The sequence below is a fragment of the Scyliorhinus torazame genome, chromosome 14, assembly GCF_047496885.1.
Source record: "Scyliorhinus torazame isolate Kashiwa2021f chromosome 14, sScyTor2.1, whole genome shotgun sequence".
NCBI lineage: Eukaryota > Metazoa > Chordata > Chondrichthyes > Carcharhiniformes > Scyliorhinidae > Scyliorhinus > Scyliorhinus torazame.
The window spans coordinates 218,030,741-218,049,875 of NC_092720.1; the positions used below are offsets into that span (position 1 = coordinate 218,030,741).

General features: G+C 54.1%; 1 protein-coding gene across 1 annotated transcript; it reads left to right on the forward strand.

The window, feature by feature from the left end:
* Positions 1-1,591: 1,591 nt before the first annotated feature.
* LOC140389165 (zinc-binding protein A33-like) lies at positions 1,592-9,193 on the forward strand. Its single transcript, XM_072473326.1, has 2 exons — positions 1,592-1,733; positions 8,603-9,193. Exons 1-2 carry the CDS (start codon positions 1,592-1,594, stop codon positions 9,178-9,180), a joined length of 720 nt encoding a protein of 239 aa, XP_072329427.1. The 3' UTR covers positions 9,181-9,193.
* Positions 9,194-19,135: the final 9,942 nt, after the last annotated feature.

Sequence of the window (19,135 nt, forward strand, 5' to 3'; positions counted from 1 at the left end):
TCCACCATTCAATATGATTGTGTCTGATCCTCTATCTCAATGCCACATTCCCGCTTTCTCCCCAAACCCCTTGATGCCATTGAAATGTAAAAAGTATCTGTCTCTTTCTTCAATATTTGGATTTATTGTCACGTGTACTGAGGTACAGTGAAACCTATTGTTCTGCGCACTGTCCAGACAGATCGTTATATACATGAAAAACATACGATAGATACACAATGTAAATACATACACAGAGACATTGGGCGAAGCATACGAAGTGTAGTACTACTGAGTAGAGAAGATGTGTGGAGAGATCAGTTCAGTCCATAGGTGAGTCATTCAGGAGTCTGGTAACAGCGGGGAAGAAGCTGATTTTGAATCTGCTCGTCCGTGATCTCAGACTTTTGTTTCTTCTGCCTGATGGAAGAAGAGAGAATAATCTGGGTGGGAGGGGTCTTTGATTATGCTGCCCACTTTCCTGTATTCTGACTCATCGTTGTTTGAGATCTGACCCACTGCGGTCGTGTCATCAGCAAACCTGTGGATGGAGTTGAAGCCAAATTTTGCCCCAGTCGTGTGTGCAGAGGGAGTAGAGTAGGGTGCTAATTATGCAACTTTGCAGGGCCCCGGTATTGAGGACTACCATGGAGCAGGTGTTGTTGTTTATCCTCACTGATTGTGGTCTATGGGTCAGGAAGTCGAGGATCCAGTAACAAAGGGAGGAGCCAAGTCCTAGGTTTTGGAGTTTGGATACAAGCTTGGCTGGGATTATGGTGTTGAAGGCGGAGCTGTAGTCAATGAATAGGAGTCTGGCGTAGGAGTCCTTGTTGTCAAGATGCTCCGGAGATAAGTCAGGAATGTAGAGCGAACACAGGCCCAGTCGAATCATTCTCTCCTCATTGCACTGTCCCCCCAACCCCAGTATTAGCCGAGTGAATCTCCGCTGCACTCCCTCTGTGACAAGTAAATCCTTTCTCAGGCAGGGAGACCAAAACTGCTCACAATACTCCAGGTGTGGTCTCACCAAGGCCCTGTATAACTGCAGTGACACATCCCTACTTCTGAACTCCAATCCTTTCACAATGAAGGCCAACAAACCATTCACCTTCCTAATTGTTTGCTGCAGCTGCCTCTCCACTTTGATTGGCTGGTGTACAAGGACCCAGATCCCTTTGTACATCCACACTTCCCAATTCATCACCATTTAAATAATCCTCTTCCTTTCTGTTTTTCACACCGCAGTGAATAACTTCACATTTAGCCACGTTATCCTGCATCTGCCATGTGTTTGTCCACTCACTCAACTTGTCTCAATCACCTTGAAGCCTCCTTGCATCCTCCTCACAACTCACAATTCCATCCAGTTTTGTGTCATCCAAAAACTTAGAAATGTTACATTTGGTTCCCTCATCCAGGTTGTGTATATATATCGTGAACAGCTGGGGCCCAAGCACTGACCCCTGTGGTACCTCACTAGTCACTGCCTGCCACTCGGGAAAAGATCCATTTATTCCCACTCTCTGTTTCCTGTCTGTCAGCAATTCCTGATCCACATCAGTACATTACCCACAATCCCATTTAATTTTGCCAACTAATCTCTTGTAGCCAAATGGCTGCCGGGACATTTAACCTAAAAGTTGGCCAACTGAGGAGGATGCTGGGAATTAAAAGCAGACTTGTCCAAAGTCTGCTGAAATCCGCAGTCTGGCAAAAGCAGACAGAGCGCAGCCCCGCCGGACTCCAGCAGTCAGGTGCTGACTGGAAGCATCAGAAGGAAGGAGCGCGAATGGACACAAGACAAACAGAATCTCAGCAGAGACAAAGGAGGCATTTGTATCTGAACCCTCTCTCCGGACAGAACGGCACCTGGGCGGAGGGAAAGGACAACCTTCCCCACACATCCAAACCAATTCAGGGCTGCACCCTGATTGGAGGAGACGACAGTCTATATACTGGAGGCTGACCCTGAATCTCTCTCTCTCATCCATTCCATCGAGCAAGAAACCTCCACCCAACACTGACAGACACCCTACCCAGAGAGTCGGCTGAGGTAGAGACAGAGAGAGAGAGCGACAGAGAGAGAGAGACAGAGAGAGAGAGAGGGAGACAGAGACAGAGAGAGAGAGTGAGACAGAGAGAGGGAGACAGAGAGAGAGAGCGACAGAGAGAGACAGAGAGAGGGAGACAGAGACAGAGAGAGAGAGAGGGAGACAGAGAGAGAGAGGGATAGAGAGAGAGAAAGACAGAGAGAGAGAGTGACACAGAGAGAGTGAGAGAGAGACAGAGAGAAAGGCAGAGAGATAGATAGAGATAAACAGACCGAGAGACAGACAAAGAGAGAGACAGACAGAGAGAGAGACAGAGAGACAGACAGAGCGAGAGAGAAACTTTTATATCCTGCTGACGTTGCCAGAAGCTGACAAGTTCATACACGATGTGGAGATGCCGGCGTTGGACTGGGGTGAGCGCAGTAAGAAGTCTGACAACACCAGGTTAAAGTCCAACATGTTTGTTTCGAACACGAACTTTCGGAGCACTGCTCCTTCCTCAGGTGAATGAAGAGGTTTGTTCCAGAAACATGTATATAGACAAATTCAAAGATGCTTGACAATGCTTGGAATGCGAGCATTTGCAGGTAATTAAATATTTACAGATCCAGAGATAGGGGTAACCCCAGGTTAAAGAGGTGTGAATTGTCTCAAGCCAGGACAGTTGGTAGGATTTCGCAAGCCCAGGCCAGATGGTGGGGGATGACTGTAATGCGACATGTATCCCAGGCCTTTTGGCTACGATCAAGTGTAGTTTCGTTTGATCGAGGGAAGCTGAGGATTTCAATGTCGATCGTGGATTGGAGAACTCAGAGGGATTGAAGTCGTCAAAGAGGAAACGTTTGGAGCTCGGCTGCTATTGGTGGATCTACATGCCTAACGCCGATACAGTTCAGACCCAACGCACGAGCTATGGATGCAGCTGCATCCCGACCACCAGGCTGGGGAGTGCGAAACACTGTCCGAGTCACAGTGAAGAAAGCGGAAGGAGAGTCACCTGTGGACTGGAAATTCTTCGTGAAGCGGGTGCTGCTTGACTGTTGTGGGTTTAAAGCAACAGATATCTTCTGCAAAACTTCCCCAACAATGGGTATTTTGATGTCACCTTCAAGAGCGTCGCAGCGTGCATCAAATTCTTGAACGTCTTCAAGGAAAAAGGTAACCAGAGTCCCCTGCCTATCCTGACTGCAGAGCCTCTGTTTACGCTTCCGCCGCAGCAAAACCGGGTTGTGACACTGCACACGTACAACCCCCACGTCCCCGTGTCTGATGTGCTCACGTTCCTCGCCAGGTACGCTGAGCTGAAAAGTGACAGCGTGCAAGTGAAAGACACCTTCGGCATCTGGACAAGTGAGCACCAGATCAAGGTGACTCTGAGAACAGACGGCAAAGGAACCATCCTGCATCCCTCCTCCAGTTTCGCCATTGGAGGAAATCGTGGCTACCTCTACTACGTGGTACAGCCACGAGTATGCCACACCTGTGGCAAAACGGGGCATGTTGCCGCAAACTGCAGTGTGACCTTCTGCAAAAACTGCAGGCAGGAATCATAGAATTTACAGAGCAGAAGGAGGCCATTCAGCCCATCGAGTCTGCACCGGCTCTTGGAAAGAGCACCCCACCAAGGTCAACACCTCCACCCTATCCCCACAACCCAGTAACCCCACCCAACACCAAGGGCAATTTTTGACACTAAGGGCAATTTATCATGGCCAATCCACCTAACCCACACATCTTTGGACTGTGGGAGGAAACCGGAGCCCCCGGAGGAAACCCACGCACACACGGGGAGGATGTGCAGACTCCACACAGGCGGTGACCCAAGCTGGAATCGAACCTGGGACCCTGGAGCTGTGAAGCAATTGTGCTATCCACAATGCTACCGTGCTGCCCAGGAGGGACACATGACTAAGGACTGCAAAGAAGACAAGTGTTGCAACCTGTGTGGGGAGGCAGGCCATCTTTACAGGGCCTGCCCGAAACGCGGGGCGACATATGCACAGATCATCAGCAGCGGAGTTAAAAAGGCAACAGAGAGGAGGTTCATACACCCTCCACCGAAAAAGACACCACGGCACAGAATGCGGAAAAGCAACAGAAGGGCCCCCAACAAAAAGAGAAGGCCCAGCACGCCCTGACAACCCAACCCCAGCCCCATCTGACGAGGAACACTCAATGGAAGAGGCAGAGGATGGGACAAAGAATAAAGAGCCCTGGGAAACAGTGAACAGGGACAAACGAAAGAGAAAACAAAAAAACAAACTGAAACCCCCCCCCCGACGGGGAGTGGAGAAAAGCGACACCTTTCAGCCAGCGCACTTAGCGCCGACACCTCCTCCGATGAGGGAAAACAAGACAAGAATCGGCCTCAAATAAAGAGACAAAGCACCAACGTGGAACGGGAGGTACAGACCCCCCAGACCACCGACCGGGAAGAAAATAAAACCCGCCGAAACAATCAACCTCTGGCTCATGGGAACAGCAATATGACCAACGGCCACCAAACGCCGGACATTGAAAACAAGGTCACAGACCAACCCCCGATAGTAACGAGCAGCAACAACCCAGGCGAAGACCGGCCTGCAACCCCAACACCTACTGACTGCCACAACGAACGCCAGGGCTACACCACCCCCCCAATGCATCTGCATCAAGTTCACGGGGCCAGTGCGGACCAGAACAGTTTTCTCAGCCCTGCAACTGTGCTAAAGTTTGCGAGCACCACCGGCATGCTGGGGAACATCCAACAGCTGGAACAGCCAACTGTATAGACTCTGGACTCTTGAGACTGGTAAATCTGCCTTTTTACAATGGGTTTAAAAATTGCATCCATAAATGTGCGAAGCATCAAAGATACTTCGCGGTGAGTAGCCACACTCAACTATTTAGCAAATGTGAAAGCTGACCTACTGTTCCTGCAGGAGTGCGGAATTCCACACCTCAGCAACAACAGGCGCTGGTCGAGCTGGTGGTCCCACGGGCCGTCCATCTGGTCAGGAGGAAACGACTGCCGCTCCTCCGGCCTGGGTATTCTGCTGCGGGGAGGTAACTTCACCATCTCCGACGTTGAGGAGGTTGTGGGTGGACGCCTCCTCGTAGCAGACGTTAAATACAATAACGTCCCTCTCAGACTCATTAACGTGTACGCCCCGGCCGTAAAGAGTGAGCGGCGGGCAGTCGTTCAGCAACTCCCACTGTTGTTGGCCACCTCCAAGCCGGTCATCCTGGGCGGTGACTTCAACTGCATCATCGATGCGGCTGGACAATCCGGCAGAGCCGACAGCAAACTAGACGCTACGTCCAGACTCCTGATGGAAACGGTAAAAGACGCCAAGCTGCTCGACGTCTGCAGACGGAGCGCAGCGTAGATACACATGGTCACGGTCAGACGGGTCCGTCCGCTCCAGGATAGACTTCTTCTTTGTGTCCCGAGCTTTCACGGACAGGTCCACCGACGTAAGGCCGGTGTTCTTCTCTGACCACTGCCTCCTACTGGCCGGCTGCCACCTGCAGGAAGACCAGGGGGCGGGCAGGGGGGCATGGAAGCTAAATGTAAAACTGCTGACCCCTGAGAACCTCGAGGAACTCAGGAGGGACTACAAGGGTTGGAGAACCGTGAAACCCCTCTTTGAGGCCCCACATCTCTGGTGGGAAGCAATCAAGGGGAATATCAAGAGGTTCTTCATCCTCAAGGGCGTTCAAAAGGTGAGAGAGAGACGAGGGGTCATGTCCAGGCTCCAGAAAAGTATGCAGAATTTGCTCCAGCTGCAGTCGATGGGGGTGGATGTCAAGGAGGATCTCCAAGAGGTGAAGAGCCAGCAAGCCTCGCTCTACACCTCGGAGGCCTCCAAGGTTATCTTCCGTTCCAGAGTCCGCTCCGTGGAGCAGGACGAAAAGTGCTCACGTTTCTTCTTCCAAAAGGTGCACAGAGAGACCCCTGTGATCAGCAGCCTGAAGGAAGAAGATGGCTCTGTAAAGTCATTGCAGTCTGACATCCTGAGGATCAGCCAATCCTTTTATGCCGGACTGTATGACCTGAAGCCAACAGATAGCACTGTTTCCCAGACCTTCCTGTTGACTATCACGGAGGTCATAGGCGACAGCGAGCTGGAAAACCTGGACAAACCACTAACTCTGGAAGAGCTGACAAAGGCCGTCAAGTCCTTCGAGACGAGTAAAACTCCCGGAAGCGACGGCTTACCGGTTGAGTTGTATTCGGCTCTGTGGGACTGGATGGGCCCAGACCTGCTGGAAGTGTACGAGAGTATGCTTCTGGAAGGCAGCATGTCAGAGTCCATGAGGAAAGGCATCATCACCCTCATCTACAAGCAGAAGGGGAAAGGGAAGAAATTCGAAATTGGCGCCCCATTTCACTGTTGAATGTGGATTACAAAATTCTAGCCAAGGTCATCGCCAACCGGGTCAGGTCTGCTCTGGAGTCGGTGATCCACCCTGACCAGACCTGTGCTGTACCCGACAGGAAGACTCTGATAGCCTCGCGCTACTCAGGGATACGATCGCCTACGTGCAGGACAGGAGGGTGGACACCTGCCTCATCAGCCTTGACCAGGAGAAGGCTTTTGACAGAATATCGCACACCTCCATGATGGATGTGCTCTCCAAAATGGGGTTTGGGGAGGGAATTCGCAATTGGATCAAACTGCTCTACACAAACATCTATAGCGCTGTCTCAATCAATGGGTGGGAATCAGAAAAGTTCCAGATCAAATCTGGAGTCAGGCAGGGCTGCCCTCTCTCCTCTGCCCTTTTTGTGTGCTGCATAGAACCTTTTGCCGAGTCCATCAGGAAGGATCCGGGTATAAGGGGAGTGACGATCCCAGGCAGCGGAGGCGTGCAAGTTAAGGCCTCCCTGTATATGGACGACGTCGCCGTCTTCTGCTCGGACCCTGCGACTGTACGCAGGCTCTTGACCACCTGCGACCAGTTTGAACTGGCCTCGGGAGCCAAGGTAAACCGTGGCAAGAGCGAGGCCATGTTCTTTGGGAACTGGGCCGACCGGTCCTTTGTCCCCTTCACTGTCAGGTCATATTACCTGAAGGTGCTGGGGATATGGTTCGGAGCTGCTGGGGCGTGCACCAAAACCTGGGAGGAGCACATAGCAAAGGCAAGGCAGAAACTGGGCTGGTGGGAGCAACGCTCCCTCTCCATTGCGGGCAAAACCCTGGTCGTCAGGTGTGAGGTACTCTCGGTGCTACTGCACGTGGCAAAGGTCTGGCCCATAACCCGACCCTACGCCGCAGCAGTCACCCGAGCCATCTTCAAATTCATCTGGAGATCCAAGATGGACCGTGTCCGAAGGGAGACCATGTACAAACCTCTGGATAAGGGAGGGCGGAATGTACCCAACGCCTCCCTCATCCTGTTGGCCACCTTTGTGTCCAGCTGCATCAAGCTGTGCGTGGACCCCCAGTATGCAAACACCAAGTGTCACTACATACTGAGGTTCTACCTGTCCCCGGTGTTACGAAGGATGGGCCTGGCCTCATTGTCGCGGAACGCTCCAAGTAGTTGGACCGAGCTGTACCACCTGTCCCTCGTGGAAAAGTTTTTGAAGAAAAACACCTTTGACCACAAGGCAATGAAGCAGTGGTCAGCACGTAATGTCCTCAAGGCCCTCAGGGAAAAGGAGACCGTGGAGGACGTTGGATGGTTCCCTGAGCAGACTGCCAGAGTCATCTGGCAGAACGCCTCATCACCAGAACTTTCAAACAAGCACCAAGACCTAGCTTGGCTGGTGGTGAGAAGGGCCACACCCGAAGGCTCTGCGCCAATGCACGATGCCCTCGGAGTGGCTGTGGGGGAAATGAGACGGTCACACACCTCCTTGTGGAATGTGCCTTTGCAAAGAAGGTCTGGAGAGAGATGCAGTGGTATTTGTCAAGGTTTATCCCGAACAGATCTGTGACACAGGACTCTGTGCTCTACGGACTGTTTCCAGGGACACACACCGAGACAAATATCAACTGCTGCTGGAAGGTCATCAACTCGGTGAAAGATGCTCTTTGGTCTGCACGAAACTTGCTGATCTTCCAGTGCAAAGAGCTGTCCTCGACCAAGTGTTGCAGACTGGCACATTCCAAGGTCCAGGACTACGTGCTGAGGGACGCACTCAAGCTTGGGGCAGCTGCCGCCAAGGCGCAATGGGGAAAGACCACTGTGTAAGGTCTTTCCAGCAAATGTACACGAGGGGCGGGTAACAGTGTAAAGCCCCCTCGGTCTGGGCCACCAACACTCCAATGTACAAAACAAACATGAGAATGTAAATATTTAAGAAGGAATTGTAATGTAAAGAGTGATATGTGTATAATAATATCAAAATTGAATGGAAGAAAGTCAAGGCAATGTGTAACTCTGACGGAAATGTACAGTCAAGACAATTCGAAATGCTCTGTAATGCTTATGATAGATTTTATGAATAAAGTATATTTTTTTGAATTAAAAAAAAAAAGAATTTCTAATTCTGGTTCCTGGCTGATTTTGCCAATCACGAACCGGCTGTGAAAGTTACAGTGAGAGGGACTAACATTTTATCCGTGTCCATCTGTTCCCAGCTCCAGTCACCTTCGACCCGAATACAGCCCATCCTGTCCTTCTCCTGTCTGAGGACCTGAGCACCGTGAGATACAACGAGAAACGGGAGCAGCTTCCCGACAATCCGGAGAGATTTGTTCACTATGCTGTTGCCCTGGGATCAGAGGGCGTCACATCAGGAAAACATTCCTGGGAGGTGGAGGTGGGAAACAAGACTGAGTGGGATGTGGGTGTGGCCAAGGAATCCGTAAACAGGAAGGGGAAATTCACCCTGGATCCAGATAACGGATTCTGGACATTGATTCTGAGACAGGAGAATAAATACTGGGCTTGTGAGAATCCATCAAAACTCTTAGATCTGAGAGTGAAGCCGAGAAAGATTCGAGTCTGTCTGGATTATGAGGGAGGGAAGGTTTCCTTTTATAACTCAGATAACAAGTCCCATATCTACACTTTCACTGGGACATTCACTGAGAAACTCTATCCTTATTTCAATCCAGAACTCACTGCTGGGGGTAAAAACCCAGAACCCCTGAAAATCTGTCCGCGGACAGTAACAATCCAGGAGGATGAGGGTTCTATCCCTTCATCCAAATAAAGACTGTTTCCTGTGAGTGGGGGAGGGGGAGGCCCCACACACTGGGTCACTGGGTGGGGGAGGGGAAGGCCCCACACACTGGGTCACTGGGAGGGGGAGGCACCACACACTGGGTCACTGGGTGGGGGAGGGGGAGGCACCACACACTGGGTCACTGGGTGGGGGAGGGGAAGGCCCCACACACTGGGTCACTGGGTGGGGGAGGGGGAGGCACCACACACTGGGTCACTGGGTGGGGGAGGGGGAGGCCGCACACACTGGGTCACTGGGTGGGGGAGGGGGAGGCACCACACACTGGGTCACTGGGAGGGGGAGGCCCCACACACTGGGTCACTGGGAGGGGGAGGCCCCACGCACTGGGTCACTGGGAGGGGGAGTTCCCACACACTGGGTCACTGGGTGGGGGAGGGGAAGGCCCCACACACTGGGTGGGGAGGGGGAGGCCCCACACACTGGGTCACTGGATGAGGGAGGGGGAGGCCCCACACACTGGGTCACTGGGTGGGGGAGGGGGAGGCCCCACACACTGGGTCACTGGGTGGGGGAGGGGGAGGCCCCACACACTGGGTCACTGGGTGGGGGAGGGGAAGGCCCCACACACTGGGTCACTGGGTGGGGGAGGGGGAGGCCCCACACACTGGGTCACTGGGAGGGGGAGGTCCCACACACTGGGTCACTGGGTGGGGGAGGGGGAGGCCCCAAACACTGGGTCACTGGGTGGGGGAGGGGGAGGCCCCACACACTGGGTCACTGGGTGGGGGAGGGGGAGGCCCCACACACTGGCTCACTGGGTGGGGGAGGGGAAGGCCCCACACACTGGGTCACTGGGTGGGGGAGGGGGAGGCCCCACACACTGGGTCACTGGGAGGGGGAGGTCCCACACACTGGGTCACTGGGTGGGGGAGGGGGAGGCCCCAAACACTGGGTCACTGGGTGGGGGAGGGGGAGGCCCCACACACTGGGTCACTGGGTGGGGGAGGGGAGGCCCTACACACTGGGTCACTGGGTGGGGGGGGAGGCCCCACACACTGGGTCACAGGGTGGGGGGGATGGGCCCACGCACTGGGTCACTGGCTGGGGGGGGGGTGTTGGCCCCACACACTGGGTCACTGGGTGGGGGAGGGGGAGGCCCCACACACTGGGTCACTGGGTGGGGGAGGTCCCACACACTGGGTGGGGAGGGGAAGCCCCACATGCTGGGTCACTGGATAGGGGAGGGGAAGGCCCCACACACTGGGTCACTGGGTGGGGGAGAGGGAGACCCCGCACACTGGGTCACTGAGTGGGGGAGGGGGAGGCCCCACACACTGGGTCACTGGGTGGGGAGGGATATGTCCCACACACTGGGTCACTGGGTGAGGGAGGGGGAGGTTCCATACACTGGGTCACTGGGTGGGGAGGGGGAGGCCCCACACACTGGGTCACTGGGTGGGGGAGGGGAAGGCCCCACACACTGGGTCACTGGGTGGTGGGGGAGGCCCCACACACTGGATCACTGGGTGGGGAGGGGAAGGCCCCACACACTGGGTCACTGGGTGGTGGGGGAGGCCCCACACACTGGGTCACTGAGTGGGGGAGGGGAAGGCCCCACACACTGGGTCACTGGGTGGTGGGGAGGCCCCACACACTGGGTCACTGGGTGGGGGAGGGGAAGGCCCCACACACTGGGTCACTGGGTGGGGGAGAGGGAGACCCCACACACTGGGTCACTGAGTGGGGGAGGGGGAGGCCCCACATGCTGGATCACTGGGTGGGGGAGAGGGAGACCCCACACACTGAGTCACTGAGTGGGGGAGGGGAAGGCCACACACACACTGGGTCACTGGGTGGGGAGGGGTATGTCCCACACACTGGGTCACTGGGTGGGAGAAGGGGAGGCCCCACACACTGGGTCACTGGGTGGGGAGGGGTATGTCCCACACACTGGTTCACTGGGTGGGGGAGGGGGAGGCCCCACACACTGGGTCACTGGGTTGGGGAGGGGAAGGCTCCACACACTGGGTCACTGGGTGGTGGGGGAGGCCCCACACTGGGTCACTGGGTGGGGGAGGGGAAGGCCCCACACACTGGGTCACTGGGTGGGGGAGGGGGAAGTCCCACACACTGGGTCACTGGGTGGGGGAGGGGAAGGTCCCACACACTGGGTCACTGGGTGGTGTGTGGGTGGGCCCACACACTGGGTCACTGGGTGGGGGGAGGGGAAGGCCCCAAACACTGGGTCACTGGCTGGGGGAGGGGAAGGCCCCACACACTGGGTGGGGGAGGGGAAGCCCCACATGCTGGGTCACTGGATAGGGGAGGGGAAGGCCCCACACACTGGGTCACTGGGTGGGAGAGAGGGAGACCCCACACACTGGGTCACTGAGTGGGGGAGGGGGAGGCCCCACACACTGGGTCACTGGGTGGGGAGGGATATGTCCCACACACTGGGTCACTGGGTGAGGGAGGGGGAGGTTCCATACACTGGGTCACTGGGTGGGGAGGTGGAGGCCCCACACACCGGGTCACTGGGTGGGGGAGGGGAAGGTCCCACACACTGGGTCACCGGGTGGGGGTGGGGAAGGCCCCACACACTGGGTCACTGGGTGGGGGAGGGGAAGGCCCCACACACTGGGTCACTGGGTGGGGGAGGGGAAGGCCCCACACACTGGGTCACTGGGTGGGGGAGGGGGAAGGCCCACACACTGGGTCACTGGGTGGGGAGGGGGAGGCCCCACACACTGGGTCACTGGGTGGGGAGGGATATGTCCCACACACTGGGTCACTGGGTGAGGGAGGGGGAGGTTCCATACACTGGGTCACTGGGTGGGGAGGGGAGGCCCCACACACCGGGTCACTGGGTGGGGAGGGGAAGGCCCCACACACTGGGTCACTGGGTGGGGGAGGGGGAAGGCCCACACACTGGGTCACTGGGTGGGGAGGGGGAGGCCCCACACACTGGGTCACTGGGTGGGGGAGGGGAAGGCCCCACACACTGGGTCACTGGGTGGTGGGGGAGGCCCCACACACTGGATCACTGGGTGGGGAGGGGAAGGCCCCACACACTGGGTCACTGGGTGGGGAGGGGTATGTCCCACACACTGGTTCACTGGGTGGGGGAGGGGGAGGCCCCACACACTGGGTCACTGGGTTGGGGAGGGGAAGGCTCCACACACTGGGTCACTGGGTGGTGGGGGAGGCCCCACACTGGGTCACTGGGTGGGGGAGGGGAAGGCCCCACACACTGGGTCACTGGGTGGGGGAGGGGGAAGTCCCACACACTGGGTCACTGGGTGGGGGAGGGGAAGGTCCCACACACTGGGTCACTGGGTGGTGTGTGGGTGGGCCCACACACTGGGTCACTGGGTGGGGGGAGGGGAAGGCCCCAAACACTGGGTCACTGGCTGGGGGAGGGGAAGGCCCCACACACTGGGTGGGGGAGGGGAAGCCCCACATGCTGGGTCACTGGATAGGGGAGGGGAAGGCCCCACACACTGGGTCACTGGGTGGGAGAGAGGGAGACCCCACACACTGGGTCACTGAGTGGGGGAGGGGGAGGCCCCACACACTGGGTCACTGGGTGGGGAGGGATATGTCCCACACACTGGGTCACTGGGTGAGGGAGGGGGAGGTTCCATACACTGGGTCACTGGGTGGGGAGGGGAGGCCCCACACACCGGGTCACTGGGTGGGGGAGGGGAAGGTCCCACACACTGGGTCACCGGGTGGGGGTGGGGAAGGCCCCACACACTGGGTCACTGGGTGGGGGAGGGGAAGGCCCCACACACTGGGTCACTGGGTGGGGGAGGGGAAGGCCCCACACACTGGGTCACTGGGTGGGGAGGGGGAAGGCCCACACACTGGGTCACTGGGTGGGGGAGGGGAAGGTCCCACACACTGGGTCACTGGGTGGGGTGTGGGTGGGCCCACACACTGGGTCACTGGGTGGTGGAGGGGGAGGCCCCACACACTGGGTCACTGGGTGGGGGAGGGGATGGCCCCACACACTGGTCACTGGGTGGGGGAGGGGGAGGCCCCACACACTGGGTCACTGGGTGGGGGAGGGGATGGCCCCACACACTGGGTCACTGCGGGGGGAGGGGGAGGCCCCACACACTGGGTCACTGGGTGGGGTAGGGAAGGCCCCACACACTGGGTCACTGGGTGGCGGAGAGGGAGGCCCCACACACTGGGTCACTGGGTGGGGGAGGGGGAGGCCCCACACACTGGGTCACTGGGTGGGGGAGGGGAAGGCCCCACACACTGGGTCACTGGGTGGTGGGGGAGGCCCCACACACTGGTCACTGGGTGGGGGAGGGGAAGGCCCCACACACTGGGTCACTGGGTGGGAGAGGGGAAGGCCCCACACACTGTGTCACTGGGTGCTGGGGGAGGCCCCACACACTGGGTCACTGGGTGGGAGAGGGGAAGGCCCCACACATTGGGTCACTGAGTGGGGGAGAGGGAGGCCCCACACACTGGGTCACTGGGTGTGGAGGAGAAGGCCCCACACGCTGGGTCACTGGGTCGGAGAGGGGAAGGCCCCACACATTGGGTCACTGGGTGGGGGAGAGGGAGGCCCCACACACTGGGTCACTGGGTGGGGAGGAGAAGGCCCCACACACTGGGTCACTGGGTAGGGGAGGGGGAGGCCCCACACACTGGGTCACTGGGTGGGGAGGGAAGGCCCCACACACTGGGTCACTGGGTGGGGGAGCGGGAAGTCCCACACACTGGGTCACTGGGTGGGGGAGGGGAAGGTCCCACACACTGGGTCACTGGGTGGGGGAGGGGAAGGCCCCACACACTGGGTCACTGGGTGGGGGAGGGGAAGGTCCCACACGCTGGGTCACTGGGTCGGGGGGTGGGGGGTGGGACGTCTGTGACCATTAACATGTCCAGGCAGTGGGCAGTTGATTCCACTGGTACGCTTGATGGCACGCATGGCCAGTGAGTACAGGGTGGGAGGGGGGCAGCGGTGGGGGTGATGGTGGGGTGAGGGGGGGGGGGGGAATGGGTTGATGCCTGGTGTTCATCATCAACCCTGGGAAAGTCATTGTAATTTGAGTTTTAAAGTTTCTTTTAAATGTTTTGGATTTTTGTCACAATGGGTTATTCCTGCCCCTTTCAGATGGGGAACTTCTTTTTTAGGATTTCTACATAAGAAATAAATAGATACAGACTGAAACTGTCCTTGTTGGGTTAGGAGGTACATGCTTGCATTGTCTAATTCTGTAAATAAATGATCTAAAAGTGTGTAAAGATTGGCTCCAGTTCTATCCTTCACCATTGTCTTTCTGGAATATCACACTTTGGGGGACAGTGGCAGTGAATCCTCCACAGAAGAAGCTTTGCTTGGTGTTGTTCCCAGGACAGAGTCTCACCCAGCATTACTGAATGGTTAAAAGGGGATGTTTCACTTTGACATCATTTATCTCGCCTACACTTCCATTCCATTCCCAAACTTTAACTCGCTGCTCTGTCTTGTTACTGTCACTGACCCTGGGATGATTTTAGAATAAACCCGGACAAAATGATTTGAAGTGTTTAGATTGGCCAAAGACACAGCTTTTCACCTTTACACAGGAAAACTTTAGTTGGAATAAATTCACTCCAAATCTTTCACTTGAATGTCATTCAAAGTTATTTCCAAATCTTAAATTGAAATGAATAAACTCAATCGGTCACATTTCCATTGTGTCAGGAACTCCAAGTGCCAATTTTTATTTGACATTCCCAGGCCATGAATGCAAGAAATACAAACATGAGTATTGCTGAAAAAGAGACAGGCTGTCAAAGCTTTTCATCTTGACTCATCAGGACAGAGGCAAAAATTCCAAATTTCAAAGGGAACAACAAATAATACCACATGAGAAAAAGAGTGCTGATTGGTTGGCAGGGGGACATTAATTGGTTGAGACGTTGTCATGGAGAATATACCAGGTAACAGTCCCCCCAAAGGTTTTGTTCAAATTCAAAAAGGCGAGTATTCTTGGCATTCTTGTGTCTGAACTGATAAGTGCGAAATGAAAAGCTTTGACAGCATGTCTCTCTTTTCACAAATACTCAAGTTCTGCATTAATAAATGACTATTTAAATACATACAGACAAAGAGAAAACAATTAGCAAACTTAGAGCAACACATATTTTTTGAGAAGACATTGATTAAAATGTGTGAAATTCGATGAGCTCTATGAACAGACACTCATTACTCAGTCAGTGACGTCTTTGCTGCTCAGTCACATTCATCAGGTGGATGACGGCCATTTACCCAAAGATCTTCTGTACAGTGAGCTGGACACTGAGTCACTGCTGGAAGTCCATATCTCCGCTACAAGGACACCGACAGTGAGATATGAAGATGATGGGCATTGACTCTGACAACTGGGAGACAGTTACCGATGGCCGTGCCCTCTGGAGGCTGACTGTTTGGAGGGACATTGGAAGAGGTGAGATAGGGAAAAGGTCAGCTGGCTGAGAAGCCTCCCGCACCTTTCCCTCCTCCTCCACCACAACAATAATTCTACAATTGGAGATGTCTCATTATCAATAGTTATGTTTTGTATTCAGTATTCAGCTGCTGGTGGAACGTCACGTGATCTGTAGTGACGTCAGCAGAGTGTTTACATTGGGTTTTCAGTTCACCATCTTGTTCTGTAAGAGCAACATCGCCAAATAAACCCTGCTCTGTGTTTGTGATAAACTGAGAGCGAGGAACCTCAAATTCTTTTCCCTTTGCAGCAACTAGAGAAATAGAACAATTCCATGGGTCACAATAGTATTGAAGCTCCTCAGAGTCCAACTTGATCTCTGTCGACACTGAAATAGTTTTACACCATTTGTAACAACCATTTTGAAATGTCTGTAATGTTTCTTTGACTGTATTGAAGCACCTCAGAGAGCAACATGATGTATGTAGAGAAGCTGAATATTATTGCACTTTGTGTGACGGCCACTTTGAAATGTTTGTAACGTTCTTTCAGATATGTTATGAATAAAGGGTACTTTGCAGATGGAAAGTATTTTGTGTCCCCTGGTTAAGTTCAGAGACGTGGATGAACAGAGTCACAGGACGATGAACTTTGAACAAAACAATTATTAAACAAGAAAATATTAACTATCCATAGAATCCCTGCAGTGCAGGAGGAGGCCATTCGGCCCTTCGAGTCTGCACTGATCCTCTGAAAGAACACCCAACCGAGTCCCACTCCCCCACCCAAAACCCACAATCCCACAGAACCTGCTCATCTTCAGACTGTGTGAGGAAACCAGAGCACCCAGAGGTGAAGCAGCAGTGCTAAATACTATGCCACCGTGCTGCCCCCTATTATTCACAATTCCTTCATCCCAGCTACACCTTTACAGATATTTACAGATTTGTAAGGACAACACAAGTTACAGGCTTTTACTCTAATGTTCTCAGTAAATACACAGTCCATGTAAAGCACCAGGTGAAATGTGGCCAGACACACCACGCTCTGAAGCCAAGTGACAACTTCTATGGGTTTCCCAATTCTCCCAGATTCTTGTCACTGTGAGCCAACTGGACTGACTGAAACTCTGACTTTCACACGAGAATTTCCAAACTCCACTTCCAAAGAAAACATATTGGAATCATCCCCCCACTTACCCTCCCTCGGATAGCTTCACCAAGAATCCACCTCCAGGACTTCAACCTCTCCATTTGGAATTCCTCTACCCTGGATCACGACGTACATTCAAGCTTCCACACCATCTCCCAGGCCCAGCTACTCCAATGGACCACCACTGCCTCACAGGCTGGATTAAGGTGTCACCAAACATTTGATTATCCCGGATACCTGGCTTCTCGCGAGCCGACATCTCCAGGTCTGCACCTCCAGGTCTGCATTTCCAGGTCTACCTTTCTCCACTCATTAATTTAACTTTTGTGGACTTCACACTTCAGAGACTTTACCGTGTCCCATTCTGGAACTTCCTGTTCTTTAGTTTGCGACTGGCTCTCTGTCCCTGTGCACTGTCCTGTCTGTTCGAGCAGTTTCTGTGAAATGCTTCTTACCTCTGGGTTGCCTGTTTCTAAACTGAAACTCAAGTACTTCTGCTTTTCAGTGTGACCCTCTGGTTTCTAAGCAATAGCTTAGTTTTGTTTATACCCTGTGTTTGCTTTTAGAGTAGTAAAACCCTCATTGCAATGCAGGCAATGTTTAAAGTGAAACTAAACCTACAGACTTGTATCTTTCAACATGAAACAAAATTGAAGTCTTAACCCTTAACCCACAAACACAATTTTAGCGTAAACTTAAAGATTTTTAAAAATTCATTTACGGGATGTGGGTGATGCTGGTTCTGCCAGCATATGTTGCCCATCTCTAGTTTCCCCTTGACAAGGTGGTGGTGTGTTGCCTTCTTGAAGCCGCTGCAGTCCTTTCGAGGTAGGTACACCCACCGTGCTGTTAGGGAGCTGCAGGATTTTGTCCCAGCAACAGCGAAGGATCAGCGATATATTTCCAAGTCAGGGTTGTGTGTGGCTTGGAGAGGAACGTCCAGGTGGTGGGTTCCCAACTATCTGCTGCTCTTGTCCTTCTAGATGGTAGTGGCCATGTGTTTGGAAGCTGTTGTCTAAGGAACCTTGGTGAGTTACTGCAGTGAATCTTGTAGATGGTACACACGGCTGCCGCTGTACATCGGTGGTGGAGGGTTTTAACGTTTGTGGAAGGAGGAGCAAACAAGCGGGGCTACTTTCTCCTGGATGGTGTCGAGCTCCTTGAGTGTTGTTGGAGCTGCACTCATCCAGAGTATTCCATTACACTCCTGACTTGTGTTTTGTAGATGCTGGACAGGCTTTGGGGGGTCAACGGTTTCGTTACTCGCCGGAGGATTCCTAACCTTTGACCTGCCCTGGTAGCCACAGTATGAATGTGGCTAGTCCAGTTCAGCTTCTGTTAAATGGTAACCCCCAGGGTGTTGATTGTGGGGAATTCAGCGATGGTAATGCCATTGAATGTGAAGGGGCAATAGCTAGATCCTCTCTTGTAGGAGATGGTCATTGCCTGACACTGCCACTTGTCAGCCCAGCCTGGATATTGTCCAGGTCTTGCTGCATTTGGACACGGGCTGCTTCATTATCTGAGGAGTCGCAAATGGTGCTGAACATTGAAATGAAATGAAAATCCCTTATTGTCACAAGTAGGCTTCAAATGAAGTTCCTGTGAAAAGCCCCTAGTCGCCACATTCCGGCACCTGTTCGGGAGGCTGGTACGGGAATTGAACCGTGCTGCTGGCCTGCTTTCAAAGCCAGCGATTTAGTCCAGTATGCTAAACCAGCCCCTTGTTGTGCAGTCATCCGCGAACATCCCGACTTCTGACCTTTTGATGGAAGGCAGGTCATTGATGAAGCAGCTGAAAATAGTTGGGCCCAGGACACGACCCTGAGGAACTCCTGCAGTGATGTCCTGGAGCTGAGATGATTGACCTCCAAGCACTAAAAGCACCTTCCTTTGTGCCGGGTATGACTGCAACCAGCGGCGAGTTTTCCCTCTGATTCCCAGTGACTCCAGTTTAGTTGGGGCTCCTTGTTCCCACTCGGTCAAAAGCTGCCTTGATGTCGAGGGCAGTCACTCCCACCTCACCTCCGGCATTCAGCTCTTTTGTCCATGTTTGAACCAAGGCTGTAATGAGGTCAGGAGCTGAGTGACCCTGGGCGGAACCCAAACTGAGCGTCCGTGAGCAGGTTGTTGCTGAGTAAGTGCCGTTTGATAGCTCTGTTGATGATTCCTTCCAACACTTTAGACTGATAGGGCGGTAATTGGCTGGGTTGGATTTGTCCTGTTTCTTGTGTCCAGACACACCTGGGCAATTTTCCACATTGCCGGGTAGATGCCAGTGTTGGATCTGTACTGGAACAGCTTGGCTCGGGGTGCGGCAAGTTCTGGAGCACAAGTCTTCAGTACTATTGCCGGAATATTGTCAGGGCCCAGAGCCTTTTCAGTATCCAGTG

Excerpts from the sequence above, each read along its gene's own strand:
- LOC140389165 (XM_072473326.1), top strand. The coding sequence starts at position 1,592 with ATGGCTGCCGGGACATTTAACCTAAAAGTTGGCCAACTGAGGAGGATG. Across the intron at positions 1,734-8,602 it reads CGCCGGACTCCAGCAGTCAG|CTCCAGTCACCTTCGACCCG; the intron begins GTGCTGACTGGA and ends ATCTGTTCCCAG.